We start from the raw sequence: 17,289 nt of genomic DNA, 5'->3' as shown, positions 1-17,289 counted from the left end.
CACCAGGGAGCAAAGTCTCAGTATGTAATCCCCCAATGTGATGCTGTTCACATTGTAATATGCAATGGGAACTATAGAGCATGCAATGGGAGAAGTCCTCCCGTTGGGTTCTCCTCATCCTTTGCTTGTTGGGAGACTAAACAGGAGGCACCAGTAATAAAATAAAGCAATCTGTGTTTACCTTCAATCATGAGCCTGTGATCCTGAAGCTGCAGACAGCCGTTCATGGTCGTCCTAATGCAAACTCTATAGGATACGATGTATTTTGTGGTCACTTGGAATGGAAAAAATTATCTGCCACTCAAAATACTATGCTGACACATGGAAAACACTGTTTGGATGGATCTGAGGAAACAAATAGTCCTTATTGAAAATCATTTCAAGTTCTGCCACAGGCTTAGTTTTTTATAGCTTTCTAGATTTATATGGTTCAAAGCTCGTCCTTTTCTCCTGAGAGACTTAAATGCTTGAACTTGCCTTCCCGGCACGTGCCTCAGTATGACAGGCACATGCTATAGTGTGATCTACTGACCCATTTCACAGAGTGTGACCCTTTTCCTACAAAGCTGAGAGATCTGTTATTACTCAGCCTCAGGGAGCAATCTATCTCAGGGACAGTTGGTTAGCCTTGCATAACCTCTACAGAATGGGGAGGGTTGCGTACGTGCGTATTACAAATATCCCAAGTATCAAAGAAGTACTTCCAAGTGTTAGAGTAAGCAGAGATTCCCATTTATCAAAACTGCACGATATGGATCCTGTTGCTTGGTGACCAGCCGGGGCAGGGGGGGGATTTTACTTCACCATTCTTTGTCAATTTGACAATAGAATTCATTGTTAGTGGTAATTTTGCTGAGATACATCTGTAGGGCTGCGGGTGGTCTGCATGCTGGAAAAAAGAAGTGCTCGCTCAGAACTTGAACCAAGGCTGATTATTGTGTAATTCTGAGATCACTGTCTGAGCCAGAGCAATCTGCAAGCTCCTGCCTGTCCTCACCAGTATGGAATTACTTTCCCCACCTGGTTACGGGCTGCCTGCAGTAACAAGCTGAACAATGTGAAGGCAAACCTCAAGTACAGTGTGCTGGAACATGGTATTCCTGGGGCCTGTTACATAAAGCATGCTGGTCTGGGAAACAAATGCGATATCAGTATGTTGTTTCTACCTTGATTCAATGCTGCTTGTCCTTGACTCAGCGATGGTAGCATCTTCAAGTGCCCGCTTGGATGAATAGTGCATATACTTTCTGTTACTGCCTGAAGCTTAACAGCTGTGGGACAGTGCACATGTGTAGAGGGTTAACTTTAATTCTGATATACAGAGAATTTAGTGACGTGATGTTATTCACTGCTTTTCTGCTGACTACATCAGTTTTATTCCCAAGATTCTGCTGAATGCAACGCTTTTGTGTATGCACCTATGCATGTGAATACGGGTTGTTCTTAAAGAAAAAAAATAGTTCAGTTCCTTTGTGCTTAAAGGCCAAAAAAACAAACAAGCATTTTTCTTTCTGAAAATTTACACTGATATATTTGAAAACACCACATACCTGCAAGTGAAACTGATCCTCTGCGTGTCCTGTTAAGTTCACTGCATTTGCTTCAGGCAGTCTGAAGAGCAAACTGGGATCTGGCCTACACAGTGGCAAACAGAGTATGGAAGGATCTGCTCACTTCAGGGTGGGTTCCTGCTTTTGAGATCTCAGTCAGCGTTCTTTTTGCTTATATGGAATTTTCGGTTTTTAACTTTGATTAGCAGTCAGTTTCCCACTGTAATTCTCATGATTTATGCAGGGCCATTGTTTGGGTGGTCTCCAGTACGTTATCATGATTAACACCTTCGTTGGTATCTCCTTTTTCCTTCCTTGGCAGAAATGTAATAAAAAAATAAGATAATGACTTGCTTGGTCCATTTCCTGCATGCATGAAAGTGTGACCAGCAGTCTGAGCAGAGTGCAAACACAACAGATCTGCTTGAGAGAATGTGGCTGACTGAAGAACTCTATTTTTATTCTCTTTTTTTTTTGTTTAATGCATAGCAACGGGTGCTCTGTTATGCTTTGTTGTGCAGTGCGTCATGCTTCTTATCACAGTCTGTACCTTTATCTGCATTCATCACCTCCATTTGGCTACGAGTCAGGAAATGCTCACGGTACAGCAGACTGTACGCTGCAGCTGTCTGAGATACTGTTATACTGTTACTCATTTTGACTGACTTCATCAGGACTGATCAAACATGTTTGTCGTGTCCGGGGTTTTAAAAAATGAAATAATGCTCAGGCACAAAAAGGCACTGTTTCACAGGTTTTCCAGAGTTTCAAGAGGTCACAGCACAATGTTTGCCAATCAAACTGTTGTTCTGAAAACCCAAGCAATTGCTTCCACAGCAGTTCAGGTTGTTAAGTTGAAGTACACCCGTATTCCTAACTACGCCTACATGTCCAGCGACCATTGAAAGCAGGGCGGGCTTTAGGAGACTCTGGGGCTTCTTCAGTAAAATAAATTTGTCATAGCAGTTTATTTAGGTTTGTAAAGTTCTCCTTGTGCTCGCTGTACCTGGTACACTTGGGGTGCTCTGATCTATAGCAGCCTTGAAGATACACTTATTAGATGAGGCACTTAATTCCATGGAATAGCTTTGTCTGAAATGTTGAGGAGCAGTTCTGTGGTGCTGCTTCTCCCCCCATGCGGTCCCCGTGTCTCACCTCATTTGCCGTTGTGAAGCTGCTGCCTGTGTTGGCTTACTCACCGCAGGGTGGTTTTTTATTGCTCTGAATTCAGTGAAATTCCTTTGAGATCCTTTTCAGACCTCCCTTTGTTTCTCTCCCCAGAGGGCAGGTAATGCACCAGAGCCAGCTCAATGTTTAACTAACATCTCATAGGTGGGAAGAAAGTGAGAAAGAAGGGATGGGAGCATACGTCACAGTGGAGGAGGAGGATCACGGAGAAAAATGAGCTCTCCTCAGCTCCAGGCGTGCAGAGGAACGGGCTGCCAGGGCCTGGGTGCTTCAAGGCAGGACGAAGATCTGCTCTTTGTGGACCATGATGGAGGAGACCACTGGAGTCCTGAAGGAGGGCTTCCTTGTCAAGCGGGTAGGTGCTGTGACCTTCTTTGCGCTGTTCCCTCCATAGGGAAAAGCAGCATCTGAAGGGCCTGTTGGTGTGGGTTTGAGGGCTCCCCTAGGCTCCTATAGGGGAGCTGCAGGACCCGCAGGCCCTGACTGCCCTCCTGCAAGTTCCTTGTGCTAGGTTAGACCAGAGGGGAGGGAGCTATCAGCATGGCTCAGTTATCAGAAAATTGGGCACACCTCTGCAAAGAGCACACAGAAATATTGCCTGGCAAAGGCTACGTGGCAGCAGGGAAGTGGCCGTGGGAAGGCTGGACAGAGGCGTTGGACAGTCTCCTCACACAGCTTGTGCCTTCTTTAGCGGGCGCTGAGCAGTGTTTGCTGTTCTGTATGGGAGGATGGGGAACAGAATGTCCTTTTTTAAGAGGATGAGAGCAATACAAATATAGGAATGCATCCTGAGCAGCTACTTTCTTCTACAACTCCAAGTTCCAGTGTAAGAGATGAGAAAACAACTGGACAGTGTGACAGGTCAGAACCGAGTCAGCCATGGCAGGGACACCAGGGGGCACTGAGCAGCCTTCAGAACAAAGGCTCAGTGACTAATACGGTCTTTGCACAATCCAAGTGCAATTCAAAGGTTTGTTCAAAGCTTTGCCACGCCTTAGGAAATGCTTTTCTGCACTACGTGTCAGCACTTCTGGTGCTAACACGATGGTAATCCTTGCCAGGATCTGTGCTGCTGGGACTGCTGCGGGCCACGTGCGGTCTGAGCTGCTCCTCAATACCCCTTCCATGGAGCAGGAGGAGCAATCCCAGCTCCTGCTCTTGTGTCTAAGCTATGGTCATGCTCTGTGGCTCTTACATGGCTATTGGATTTGGGATGGGAAAGAAAGGCACTGTATCTGTGAGAGGAACAGGGCATTGTCAGTATGCTGAGCTGAAACTACCAGAAGTCTGTGAAATTGGATAGGAAAGAGACCAGAGAGAGGATGAATAAGGGAAACTGAGGAGGGAACAAGAATGGGAAGAGATTTGGAGAAAAATAAGAAAAAAAGGGATGTGATCAGGTAAAGGAAGAAGATTTCTTAAGGAGAATGGAGTTGATACAAGGAGAAAGGCTCAATGAGTTAAAAATGACTGAATTAAATATTGTAATGTTCTGTACTTCCGAAGTAAAATATGTGAGAGTCAGATAAGGTTAAAGAAAAAGAGAAATACCACCTCCTGAAAAAGAGGAAATCTCCAGAAAGGAAAGAGTGATAAAAAAGGAAAGACAGCCAAGGGTATTTGCAACAGGTGAGAAAGACTATGAAGAAGGTGAAGGGAAGAAGAAAACCAAGCTAGATAGTCTGTGTTTAATATAGACTCAAAAGCATTAGATCTAATGTGCTTTGGATTTTAGAGACTTGTTATGCTTCCTTTATTGGAAATTGCTGAGCTTCTCTTTCACTCATAGCAAGTTAAAGGGGTCTGATTCCTGTCACGACTGGACCTTCTATATTCCTTCCTCCTGGCAGTGCCTACTTCTCCCAGCCTCAGAGCTTCCTATGCCCGGCACTTTGCCTGCAGTCCAGGATGCTCCCTCACTCACAGAAAGGCAGCCAGCTCCTGGCTGGGGCCTGACCCGCAGAGAGAACTGAGCCTGCCGGTACCCCACCTCACTCATCATGCTCTCCTATGTACTTGCACAAAAGGCAGCTGGGGGCTACTTACAGTGAGGAAAAAGGAGGTATTTTATTCTGTACAACCTAGAATGCATCAGACAGCAGCCTTCACTCAGTCTTTTGCCAGTAAAGAGAAAAACTCCTTTGCAGGAAATGGTAGCACAGGGAGTGTTTCAGCCGAGGAGGCTGAGGTAGGCAGCCTCCCAGTAGCAACATGAAGGGATGCAAGGACCAGGCAAGTCACATTTCTACACTCACTCTGTGATTTTGTGTAGATGGAGCTGTGTTATTTTGTTACTAAATATATGTATTTTAGGGAGAACAGGACTCACAACAACTTCTCATGGTTCTTTTCAGTTTGTTGTTGATTTATGGTATTTCACAAAAAACAAGGAAAAAAACATTTTTCTGATGCTTGTGTTAATATGTGGATTTCTTCACCTCTAGGGACATATTGTTCATAACTGGAAAGTAAGATGGTTCGTTCTGCTACAGGATAAGCTGCTGTATTATAAACTTGAAGGAGGCAAGAAGGAGTCTTCTCCAAAGGGCAGGATCCTTTTGGATGGCTGCACTATTACTTGTCCATGTCTGGAATACGAGAACAGACCGGTATGGCTGGAAACATGTATCCCTCCTCCATGACACTCTCTTTCCAATTTCTCCCTTACCTTTCCCCTCCTCTTGATTTCTTTCACTGTTGCAACCATATCACTGAGGTATGTATTTCCAGGAGTAGGTGCAGCCAAAAGCAAACAGCCATTTGCAATGTAACCAGGACTAGAAATTAACTCTTTCCTTGTGTCTTTGTCATCCCTTCTGCTCAAATCTGGGGAACATTCAACAAAACAAAGTCTCTCCCATGCACACTGGAACAAATGCATCAACCTAAGAGTGTGCAAACAGTGGACATAAGCAGCTCAACAAAACCTGAGGAGGACTGGGAAAAAATGGCAGCTCATCACCTCAGTAATTGCCCTAAACCCAGCTGTCTCCATGGAGTGCTCCTGGCCATTTCAGATTCCCTTTTCCACTCACTGGGACTTCAGTGCTGTGGAAAGTTTCCAGCAGAAAGGCTGTGGAAGGGAAAGTGCCTCCCGTGTTTCTCTGCTCACCAGTGGGTGACACAGACCTCTCCAGAGCGGGGCCAGAAGGAAATGACTCTGTAAATTGTTTGCTATTTCAGCCTTTCTCATGGCAGAATGATCCTAGAGAGAGCCTGTAGTTGCTCAGAAAGCAGAGATCTGGATGTGAAGGCTCTGGGGTCAACAGAATGCTGCTATGTACTCTGGAATCTGGGTGATGTGTTCTCTTCCAAACTTGTGCTCCATGCATGAAAACTATGCTTGTAACTGAAAACTCAGGGCTTTAGGGGGAAAAAAAAGTTCTCTCTCCCCAAAACAGAGCTGTGCCCAGCATCTTTCAGGTCAGTAGTTTCTTGCTACTACCCAGCTGGGATGCCATAACACACCAATTTCTTTTACTTGGACCGGTGGTGAAAGAAGCAAAATGCAAGTGAAGAACAAAAGCTAAACATTGTTACTGCTTTGCACTTCTCTCTTTGCAGTTACTTATCAAACTAAAGACAAAAACCAACACAGACTATTTCCTTGAATGTTGCTCTAGAGAAGAGCGAGACTCTTGGGCTTTGGACATCACTGGAGCTATTCATGCTGGTCACCCAGTACAGGTGCAAGAGCTTCACAGAATGAAGAACTCTTTCAAATTGCTAGAGAACATCAGCCTCCAGTAAGTGTTCATGGTTTCTTCTTCCATTGTTGCTGTACTCTGCAAAGCACCTGAGCCGCTGGATGGGGTGGTGAAGGGAAGCTTCTCTCAGCACAGATCTGCTCCTTCGTCACCAGGAGTGTCTACATTGGCTGCTCCCTCTGGGTTTGCACACACTATAGCTGAGGCATGGGAGTGCACTTTTTCCTGACCCTGATTTTTGGATGCATGGAGGTTCTGCACAGGCATATCACTGCTGGCTTGAGGGCTACTCAGCTGCAGAGATATTCACGCTGGGGTGATCTGTTATCTTGGAAGTTGTAATGTCGCAGAAAGACCAAGAGATGACTTTGTACATGCCATGGTGGTAAGCTTACTGAGCTGACAGCCACCAGAATCCAGGCTAGGATTTTTAGGGTACACCATATTAAACAAGAGTTTCTATTAGGGTATAGAAAACTGGCATTAATTTAATTCAATTTGTGTTGAGAAAGTATATGAAATCTGGCTCTGGCTCAGTTTGAAGTGTTTTAAAATGAAGGACAGTTCATTCGCAGTTGCTGACAACAGGACACATTATAAGGCATCCTGCTTAGTGTTCTGCATTGGGAGAATAAAGTTTTGCTACACCACACTTAGCACTAAGGGTCAGAGAGGTATGTAGGTTGTTTCACAGCTTTGTGCTGGTAATCTTCAGGGCAGCCTAAGCACAGACAGAAGCATGTGACAATTTCTGCCCATCTTTCTACTTATGCAACTTTGTTCTATGTACTGTTTTACAGCCACATAGTGGATAAAATGCGTGACAGCAGTACTGGAATTAAGCTGACCCTCAATGTGGAACAAGGCAATAGATACAAAGAGACCTTCACAGGTATGCCTGCTGCCTCACCTCTGACATGTTGCAGGGACAAGGGAGACACGGCACTGCTTTTGTGGTGGGATCAGTTATGGCCCAGTTGAAGGTACTGATGCAGCTGAATTGTCCAACGTCTCTTTTCTCTTGCTCATTGGATATATGGAAGCACAGCACACAGAGGACCCCTCACTTTTGTCACCCCTACCCTTCCCTGAAAGCCTTTGTGACGATCCCGAAGTGTTTCAGCAAAGGAAGGCTTGTAAGGCAGAAGACCATTTATCTGCCCTTGGAAGAGCGTGTTCCCTTGGTCTGAGAGCTGCCTTTCTCCCCGCAGGTTCTGCTCTGGTGGACTGGCTCATCTCCAACAGCTTTGCTGTGTCTCGGTTTGAGGCCGTCACCCTGGCCTCCATGCTGATGGAGGAGAACTTCACCAAGCCCGTGGGGGCACGCAGCACCGGGGCCACGCGCTACAGTGACCTCTCTGAGCAGTTCCTCGATGACTCCACCGCACTGTACATGTTTGTAAGTGATGGGCTACCAAGTGGCAGCTCCTCTGCCCTTTGTCATGTGCTTGATCTGGGGCAGCGGTAAAGGGGACGTGCACAACATGCACCCGTAGGCAAAATATGCAGGTGTGAAAACAAACAGAAGCAGAAACTTCAGGCTTTCAGACATTTAGTACTGGAACTTTTGCTGGAAACAACTGCAGGGATACAGAGAGATCTGCAAATCAAGTAATTTGGTATTAAAAAAGGTGTAGAGCAGAATTTGCTTGGGAAATGGTAGCTAAAAGTAGATAAAATGCAGAATCTTGTACTTAAGAGTGTATTTAGATGAAAAACAAACATGAAACCATCTATTCTGTGCTTGCAGGCTGAGACCGGTAAGAAAATGCTCAATTCCAAGGAAGAGCTACAATTTAACATCTCCGAATTAAGTGGCACAATTGTGAAGCAAGGATACTTAGTGAAACAGGTAAATATAGTCTTTGAACTATCACTTGGAAGCAAGAAAAAGGACAGCTGGTACAGCTCAGTGGAGAATGAATGTTACAGGAGCACAGCCGTGGAGTTGTGTCCCGCAGAGTGGATCTTGCCTACCATCATGAAGTGGAGAGTATCTGGTTATAAATATATAAGTAATGGAACTTGCTGCTCTGGCAGGATTAATTGGATATTCCGTACGTGCTGAGTATATACTGAAAGGCATAAAGCAACAATCAAGAGTCCCACACAAATTCCACCAGAGCTGTTACAGTCACACCAAGTGGATTCACTGTTCCTCTGGTTTAACCCATCCTGTGGGGATTTTCCAAGCAGCCACAGTATTCTGGGGACCATGACTGAATTCCAGAGCTGAGCAATTCAATTTTAGCATGAAGTGGACATTAACTTACGAGCAGTCACTCAGACACACAGATGCTCTAGTGGGGGTGAGTCCTATTTTTTTTCCAGGCACAATTACCTGTCCGTGGTAATTGCTTATGTGATCCCACACTTAGAGGTGAGCAAGATGAGGACCAATCCCTCTGGTTCACGGCAGAACACAGCCAGCCACAGAGGGATCCCCACCTGCACTGCACAGTCACATCAAATTTGAAGTTAACAGCAGAGCTGTTATGTAATCTCTTGGTCCTTTCACTCTTCTTTCTCAATTCTCAGCACAAGAAAGGAATAAGAAAACATTAAAGAGGAATATGAATAAGGAATAAGGAATAAGAAGGAGGTTAAGCAGAAAAACCTGGGAGTTATTAAAATGTCAAAAAAGCTTTTTTCTCTGTTGGCTGCAAAACACCTGTTTTTCAGCACCCTATTAAGACTGCCCAAACAGCCTGCAGAAAAATGGCCATTGCAGGTTGTATGTCCTGTCAGTAACATTAATTCTTCCATTTTGTAGGGACACAAGAGGAAAAACTGGAAGGTGAGGAAATTTGTTCTGAGAGCTGATCCTGCTTTCCTGCACTACTATGACCCCACCAAGGTATGTGAGCGGGGAGATGATACCCTCAGAAATCCTCTTGCAGACCTAAATATCATAATGAAAATACAACACAATTATGTTGTAAATATTTCTCTCTCCCAGATCTCCTCCTGGATTCTTCTGTTGATTTCCTGAGGAATAAGGCCTCACTGGCCTTACCTTTGGAGTTGCCCCTGTATGATTCTCTGTCCCTGCGTCCCCTGCCTACCTTTTCTCCATTGAGATTCCTTTTCCTTAGATGTAGGGCAGCAACCTTGGGGTTACTCTTTTGGTGTACACACAGTCTGTGACAATGCTCCTGCAGGGATTCTTCCTGGGCTGTAGTCTTTTTGGACTGGCATTCCATCACTTGAGAGCAACACTGGGATTTCCTCTGTTCTTTTTACATCCTTGAATAGGGTTCCCTTGATCTCACAGATCACAGAATCACAGAATCACCCGGGTTGGAAGGGACCCCAAGGACCATGTAGTTCCAACCCCCCTGCCTAGCAGGGCCACCAAACATACACATTCAGATCAGGTTGCCCAGGACCCCGTCCAACCTGGCCTTAAACACGTCCAAGGACGGGGCATCCACAACCTCCCTGGGCAGCCCGTTCCAGGGCCTAACCACTCTCCTAGTAAAGAACTTCCCCCTAACATCCAACCTAAATCTTCCCTCCTTCAACTTGGATCCATTTCCCCTAGTCCTGCTGTTGTCAGCCCTTTTGAAGAGTTTACGCCCCTCCTGGGTGTAGGTTCCCTTCAGGTATTGATAGGCTGCAATGAGGTCACCCCGCAGCCTTCTCTTCTCCAGGCTGAACAAGCCCAACTCCCTCAGCCTGTCCTCATAGGGGAGGTGCTCCAGCCCCTTGATCATCTTAGTCGCCCTCCTCTGGACCCTTTCCAAAATCTCAATGTCTTTCTTGTACTGAGGGCTCCACACCTGGACACAGTACTCCAGATGGGGCCTCACAAGAGCCGAGTAGAGAGGGACAATCACCTCCCTGTCCCTGCTGGCCACCCCTCTCCTGATGGAGCCCAGGATCCCATTTGCCTTTCGAGCTGCCAGAGCGCACTGCTGGCTCATATTCAGTCTCTCGTCCATCAGGACCCCCAGGTCCTTCTCTGCCGAGCTGCTCTCAAGGACCACTCCTCCCAGCCTGTACGGGTGCCTGGGGTTCTTCCGGCCCAAATGCAAAACCTTGCACTTTGCCGTGTTGAACCTCATCAGGTTCACCCGAGCCCAGCCCTCCAGCCTGTCGAGGTCCCTCTGAATGGCATCCCTTCCTTCCACCGTATCAACCGCACCACTCAGCTTGGTGTCGTCAGCAAACTTGCTGAGGGTGCACTCAATTCCCTCATCAATGTCATTAATAAAGATGTTAAAGAGCACCGGATCTCAAGGTATTTACAAGAATTTCTGCCACTCAGATTTAAATTTGCTCAAGGTATAGGAAAGTTTATTACTTTATCTTCAGGGATGTTACATCCATGTTACATGGAAGAGAGAGAGTGAGCTAGAAGGGCATGTGGATCCATCAGTCCCAGTCACGCAGGGTACCACAAAACCCATCAGAATACTAAGATGAACATGTACAGGAATGTTCTATGTGATTTATAAAGGAAACAAATGGAGTAACAGTTTTAGATTTTATGGATCTGGTTCACCTTTCCCCCCCCCCCCCCTCCCCCTCCCTGTTCTTTTGATGTGTGTGTGGGGGGGGTTGTTTTTTGTTTCTTTTGGTTGCTTTTTTTTCTTGTCATTCATTTGTTTGTTTACACTGCAACTTGCCCTTCCAATGCTATACAATCAGACTGCAGAGTCTGAAGTTCAGGCATAAGATCCTTTCATCTTACAAAGGAAAACAGATTTTTTTCCATACAAGCTCAGTGAAAAGCTGCAAGCTAAAAACTTGCAGATATTTTTTGTTTGTTTTAATATGGGTTGTTACTGATAAAACTGCCTAAGTTTGAAATGTGATTGTTAACCCGCCTTTAGTGCTTTTAAATTAGTCTCCACCATTCTCAGCTGTAGCAGAGAAATGTCTGAGGCTGAAACAAAATAGCAATGCACCGAATTACATGTTCTGATTTTTGTGACTCGAACGTTTTATATCCAGAAAGACCGGTGTTGCATCCCTACCTCCATAAAATAATTGGTGTACTCTGGGAAATGATTCTAATTACGGTACTTTGCAGCTCAGTCTCACCTCCTTTGTGTTGTGCTTGTTTTTGTTTGTGTTTGTGTTTGTTTGATTAATTATTATCAGGAAGAGAACAGACCAGTAGGTGGATTTTCTCTTCGTGGCTGTCTTGTCTCTGCTCTGGAGGACAATGGAGTCCCAGCAGGTAAAGAGTGAGCCCCTAGACTTTGCTACATATGTGCTTATGTGATAGCATTACAGTCGCTGGGAGTGGTCTGTTGTTTGGCTGGCTGTACAAACACAGGCTAGCCTTTCTGCTCCCCTTGCAAGGGAGAGAAACTGTGCCATCAGGAGTCCCCACGCTGCTGGGCTGGGCAGAGGGGATGTTGTTTGCTTTGGTTTGGTTTGGTTTTAATTGTTTCTGCATATCTTGAGTGTTCCTTTTTTAATGAACTTTTCTTATTGAGGTGATGCATGAGAGAGCTCAAGGAACGCATTATTATTCCAGAGTTAACAGCTAAAGAGGAAATGCCTTTTTGGATGTTACTGAACTCAAAATCTTGAGAAAATCCCTGATGCTGTCTTTTTTTTTTTTTTTTTTTTTAATGTCCTCTCATTTGGATCTGCTCGAATCCAGATTTAGAAGAGACAGAATGGCCTTAGCTGTCTTATCTGTAATGAAATGGAGAGATCTGACACCTTAATTCGCTAAATTAAAATTCTTCCATATCAGGAATTTTCACCTGCTGCAAAGCTGTTCTCTGTGCACTTTCCTAACCTGTCACTTTTTTTTTTTTTTCTCTGTAGGTGTGAAGGGCAATGTGCAAGGCAACCTCTTCAAAATAATCACCAAGAAAGACATTCATTATTATATCCAGGCCAGCTCCAAGGCAGAGCGAACAGAATGGATTGAGGCAATCAAACCACTGACATGAATAAGATGGACTCCATGCCAAAGAATGTCACATTTGTGACATTCTGGGAGTGATGGTTGTTTGGTTTTTTTTCCTTAGACATTATATTTTTGTTATGTGTGTTGTCATAGCACCTGGCAATTCCTGACAGATCAGAATCCCAGGTGGCTAGGATCACACAGATCTGGAAGAATTTATGGTCTAACCAAGAGACAAAGAACAACAAGTGGTTACAAATAAATCACACTTTACAAGGACTTTACATCTTTCAAGATGGAAGAAAAAGATTCTCTTGTCTGAGTATTCAGTCTACATGTGACAGATTCAGACTGTGCTTTATTCTAAAGCAAAAAATGTCTTGCTCCTTTCTCCTTTATAAAGGGGCTTATAAACTTAACTAGTTCAGACAGACTGAATCAAGGTGAATGAACTGAGTCACAGTCATGAAAGACCCTGGTGTCTGAGTCTGTCTTTCTTGATACACCGTGATAAAAAACCTTGCTCAAGCTTAGCTCTGGAATCATTAAACATACATCACAAAAAAAAAGTTCAGTGCATTTGATTCTCTTGTGCTCTTTAGATACCATGTTTCTCAGAGATCAGTAGGAATAAGTGAAAACAATGGTTTCATAGACCTTAAACTTATAGTACTATGGAAAGTGAGAAACAGTCTGTAGTGGCAGAGTAGAACTGAATATATGAGATGATTGAAACATCCAACCAAACTGCTGATATGCTATTTTTATAAGATTTCTGCTATCTGAGTAGCTGTATCTGACAGATTCCGCAGAGTCACTAAATCATTCTAAAGACAGAACGCTATAGATCGTCCCTAAAGTCACAAAGTCTCTATCCACAAAACCACCTCTTTCTTATTTGTATATTTATTATAGTAGCCATATATTTGGGATTCTTTTCTAAACCTACAGCAATGAAATAGCAGCACAGCATACGCATGCATTCAAATATTTACAAAAGCTGGTAAAGAAGTTTGCTAGCAAAGACAGTTTTAATCATATGCAAAAATGGATGACACAGTTTCAGCTACAGATACAATTACAAAGGGCTGGTCCAGAGAAGGCTGGGAAATCCACAGCTGTTGAAACCTTTCAGTTCCTGAGAACTCTACCTGCAACAGATAGGGATGGTGCTAAGGCATCTACTACTGTGTACTGTGAAACACATACGGGTTTGTGCTGACTGATCGGAGATTCCTGGACAAGCAGTTCCCTCCTGATAACATGAGCCTTGCTGGGAGCCTCCAGACTCTCTTATTGACTTCCAAAGATATTTCCCACTTCTCCTTTCTTAATCCCACTGCTTGCACGCCACTCAATTCTAGTCACTAACAAGACCAACAGCCGCCACAAAGGACTGGGCTCCACTAGCTGGCTTGCCTAAGGGGTTAGGGAACCAAGAGAATATGAGACACTGCCTAGCATCAATAGTCTTCTAATCTGGGAGAACAAGAAAGTATTTCAGTATAGGTCTTCTGATTTAGCTGGACCAGCCATATCTCTGCAATTTTTGAACATGGATGAGAAAAAAAAAGTGTATTTCATCAGCAAATGAAAAAAGACAGTTCCCGTTCTCCAACATCAAAGAGGAGAAAAAGATAAAACATTTCTCAGACAGAAGAAAGTGCATTTGTTTCCGTCCCCTGGTAATATTATGAACTCTTTTTTTTAAGCCACTTTGGTAAGCTTGACATCGCCTGTGATCTGCAAAGCTTTCACCAGGTTCAGGGGCTGAATGCGGTGAGTGAAGTCACAGAGCTGCCGTCCATCTAGCAAGACCTTTATTTGCTGATGTTCACATAAGAGCTCCATCTGCAATGGAAAAGGACAGGGGAGGGTGCTAGAGGTTGGCAGCTGAGCTTATTTCACCAGTGTGAACTTAGAACCCCTGTGTAATAGGTATGGTGAAGCACAAAGTCTACCAGCTCCTCTGAAATGCCTCTAATAAATAATCTACTCTATGCTGAAATAATACAGTAAAACTCTTTATAAAGAGCTCTTTCAGTAGAACTAGAGGAATAAATGAATCTCTCCTGCAAGGGCTTGAACTGTTGCTCTGTGCTATATGAGAATATATCAGTGTTGTTAACCCAGCAATTTCAGTAGTTAGTCATACAGCTCTCAGCCTTTCTCCCCTCCACCCTATTTATAGCACTCCCAAAATTACCTTAAATGTGTCCCCTGCTATAAATGGGAAGTAGGGTATATTCTTCTCTTCTATCCCCCACTTCCCATCAATTCGTGCATTTCGTGTGATGGACTTCTCGCTAAAGTTAACTGTGAATATCATCCCAACATCTTTGTTTGCATCCACTGGATCACAGAGCAGAGTCACTGAAAAGCTGGAAAACAATCAAATGGCAGTGTAAAAATGGGAGTGTGGAGCACAGCAGACATTAACTGTTTAATTCTTGAAAGATGGGACTGCTAAAGAGACTGCTCACAGGCTTAGAAGCTGCAGAAAAGGTTGAGAGTAGGCCATGCTTTCTTTCTCCTCCAGTTTCTAGAAGGACAATAATAAGTTCTGATTTTGTCTTCTGTCTCTTGTGAGTGAAATAAAACAAGTATTGGTGAGTGACTGAATTCCAACATTTCCCCAGTAGAAGTGCTGGAATTGATTGCCAAATATGAAAAAAAAAAAAAAAAAAAAAAAAAGTAAGGATAGCATAATTGCTGTCATCTAGATTAAACAAAGCAATGCACATTCATTCCCTGTGCCAAAACTGCTATTTTTCAAGTGGTTTTGATTTCAGACACCAGCAGACAGACTAGATACAGGTCCTGTGTTGAACCTGTTCCTAGGAGAGAAATGTCATTTGTTCACCCCCTCTAGTTCATGTTAGATAAAGGCAAGGAGTAGAAAATGGTGGTAGAGCAGTCAGAAAGTTCTAACAGTGAATTGTTGCTCCACTTTCTCATCTCAACCTAGGGGCAGGAAAATTAAATAGAGATATAAACTGTGAATCTGTATTACTTCCTTCCTTCCAAAGGAGGAAGTAATACAAAAAAAAAAATCCTTCCTTCCAAATCCTTCCAAAATCCTTCCAAAAAAAAAAAATCTTTTGAATTTAATACAGATAAGAGTATATGACACGGATGACTTCTCCATCAGCCTCTTTACCTACCTCTTGGGGTTGGAAGGTACCATTCCTATGACAGTGAGTCTCATGGCAGGTCTCAGTCCGCCTTTAATTTCACCAACATACTGCTCCACCTACAGGGAAGAGGGGAAACGAGCTGCAGTTGGTCACCTCTGATAGTTTTATTGTATTTTTATACGTAAAAGGGGATTTGGGTGGAACTGCATTTTCCCCATTCACTCCAGTTGCAAACTCCTCTGGCAAACCAGAGCTACATGTACTTGTTTCAAGTAATTCTCTGGCTGCTTCAAGGATCATTGGAGAAACTAATAGAAGCACTGGTTGGCAAGGAAAACTAAGATAGACCTTGCAAAATAAAGCAATGGGGGCATTTGGAGTATTATCCTGTAGCATGTAATCACTCTGTGTACATCGCAGTCAGAGAGAAGCTGCTGTGAAACACAAGTGTTATTAGCAGTTTGCGTAACACTGATAATTTTCCAAGCCAATGCACAGCAGACACTCTTACAGATAACAATTCATTTCGTTATTCCGGTGTTCCAAAGAAAAAGTTAATTTTCTTCTAGAAGACTTGCACAGTATATGTATGATTTAGTAGTTTGGCTATCAGAACCTCTACATTTGCATGGAAACACATGGGCTTCCATTCAAGTGTACATTGCCACGGGTATTTCATATATGTTTTCAAATTCAGATGATTGGAAAATATGTCCAGTGTTAGAATCTTGAATTATTGAATGCTAGCTTACTTAGTGGGAACACAAATTCAAGATAGAAAGCATTTCACCTATACTGCATTTCCTAATTTCAGTATACTAGCTATACCTTTTGCTAAGATGACCTTAAGCAGTTCTTTTCCCCTTCTTGATATTTACATCCAGCCAACATTTACCACACTTCAGATGCATTAATAAACCCCTAGCTCCTAACAGTGCCAGTGCTGGAAAAAATGAATGAAAAAAATGACACCATCACCACTACTGATGATTGTTAACAATGTACATTTACCCTTGCAGAGCTGGGCAGGTGACTCAGTAGGTGTGTTATGAATCCTCATAACAAAAGCAAAGTATCAGCCTCCTCATATTTTTAGGTCGGGAGCAGCTCCTCAAGTAAGGAGACTGGCTTTAAAGAGATACTTAAAATCAAATTGGAGAAAGTAGCTAGTAGAGGCTAAATGAACTTTATCATCACACAGGTCCTGTGTCACATCACAGCTCCTTTCTTGCCTGTGCAAGATGTTACCCCCAAATTGAAAGTACAGGTTGAAAAATAGTTGGCACATTGGTGCCCCATAGGAAGAAGAGTCAATAAAGGCATATGGGATCAAACTAGAATAGATCAAACCATAACCATAAGGTCTTAACATTTCCAGCTCTTCCAGCATGACTGAAATCAGCTCAGGAGCACAGCTGTCCACACGCAGTCATTCAGCCAAAGCTGAGTTGTTAGTACAGGTGAGAAATACTCAAGATGCCATATAGCCAGCAGCAGTACAAGCTCCTGCAGCACCTTGCAGAGTGTGCAGGTGTGTGTGCAGGGACATGGCCCCCTTCCCCTATTTTCTGTTCAGGAGCCCTGGGACCCCTTTGCTCACTTACTTTGGGACACCTCTCCTTCTCTGTCATCACTGCTGTGTCGCACACACTGCTCTGCTGTAGGAGTTCCTGGAGGAGCTTTTCTCTTGTGATGACAAAAACAAACAAAAAGCCCAGAATAAAGGCAGGATGTCAGGAGAGGGGGCGAGTTATCTCTGCTGAGCAGTATTTGGGCACCACCCAGCCAAGCAGCTGAGTCACAGCCCACACGCCTGGGTGCACCACAGCCAA

At 43.9% G+C, this 17,289-nt stretch overlaps 2 protein-coding genes across 2 annotated transcripts; one reads left to right on the top strand and one right to left on the bottom strand.

Annotated features, from left to right (window-relative positions):
• Nucleotides 1–2,913: 2,913 nt before the first annotated feature.
• PLEK2 (pleckstrin 2) lies at nt 2,914–12,962 on the top strand. Its single transcript, XM_048947464.1, has 9 exons — nt 2,914–3,093; nt 5,183–5,347; nt 6,303–6,484; nt 7,246–7,337; nt 7,657–7,844; nt 8,196–8,297; nt 9,219–9,302; nt 11,555–11,633; nt 12,236–12,962. Exons 1-9 carry the CDS (start codon nt 3,043–3,045, stop codon nt 12,361–12,363), a joined length of 1,071 nt encoding a protein of 356 aa, XP_048803421.1. The 5' UTR covers nt 2,914–3,042; the 3' UTR covers nt 12,364–12,962.
• On the bottom strand, nt 12,960–17,155 carry LOC125694390 (galectin-related protein A-like). The gene is made up of 4 exons (XM_048947479.1): nt 17,062–17,155; nt 15,485–15,573; nt 14,527–14,701; nt 12,960–14,171 (listed from the first exon to the last, which is right to left on the bottom strand). The coding sequence occupies exons 1-4, from the start codon at nt 17,086–17,088 to the stop codon at nt 14,028–14,030; spliced, it is 435 nt and encodes a 144-aa protein (XP_048803436.1). The 5' UTR covers nt 17,089–17,155; the 3' UTR covers nt 12,960–14,027.
• Between the last annotated feature and the right edge of the window lie 134 nt (nt 17,156–17,289).

This window comes from Lagopus muta, chromosome 6, assembly GCF_023343835.1.
Source record: "Lagopus muta isolate bLagMut1 chromosome 6, bLagMut1 primary, whole genome shotgun sequence".
NCBI classification, from domain to species: domain Eukaryota; kingdom Metazoa; phylum Chordata; class Aves; order Galliformes; family Phasianidae; genus Lagopus; species Lagopus muta.
Note: the sequence above shows the minus strand (reverse complement) of the source record. Positions and strands in the feature narration are given on the sequence as shown.

Excerpts from the sequence above, each read along its gene's own strand:
- PLEK2 (XM_048947464.1), top strand. The coding sequence starts at position 3,043 with ATGATGGAGGAGACCACTGGAGTCCTGAAGGAGGGCTTCCTTGTCAAG. Across the intron at positions 9,303-11,554 it reads ACTACTATGACCCCACCAAG|GAAGAGAACAGACCAGTAGG; the intron begins GTATGTGAGCGG and ends AATTATTATCAG. Across the intron at positions 11,634-12,235 it reads GGACAATGGAGTCCCAGCAG|GTGTGAAGGGCAATGTGCAA; the intron begins GTAAAGAGTGAG and ends TTTTCTCTGTAG.
- LOC125694390 (XM_048947479.1), bottom strand. The coding sequence starts at position 17,088 with ATGACAGAGAAGGAGAGGTGTCCCAAA. Across the intron at positions 15,574-17,061 it reads AGAAGGAGAGGTGTCCCAAA|GTGGAGCAGTATGTTGGTGA; the intron begins GTAAGTGAGCAA and ends TCTTCCCTGTAG. Across the intron at positions 14,172-14,526 it reads TAGCAGGGGACACATTTAAG|ATGGAGCTCTTATGTGAACA; the intron begins GTAATTTTGGGA and ends TTTCCATTGCAG.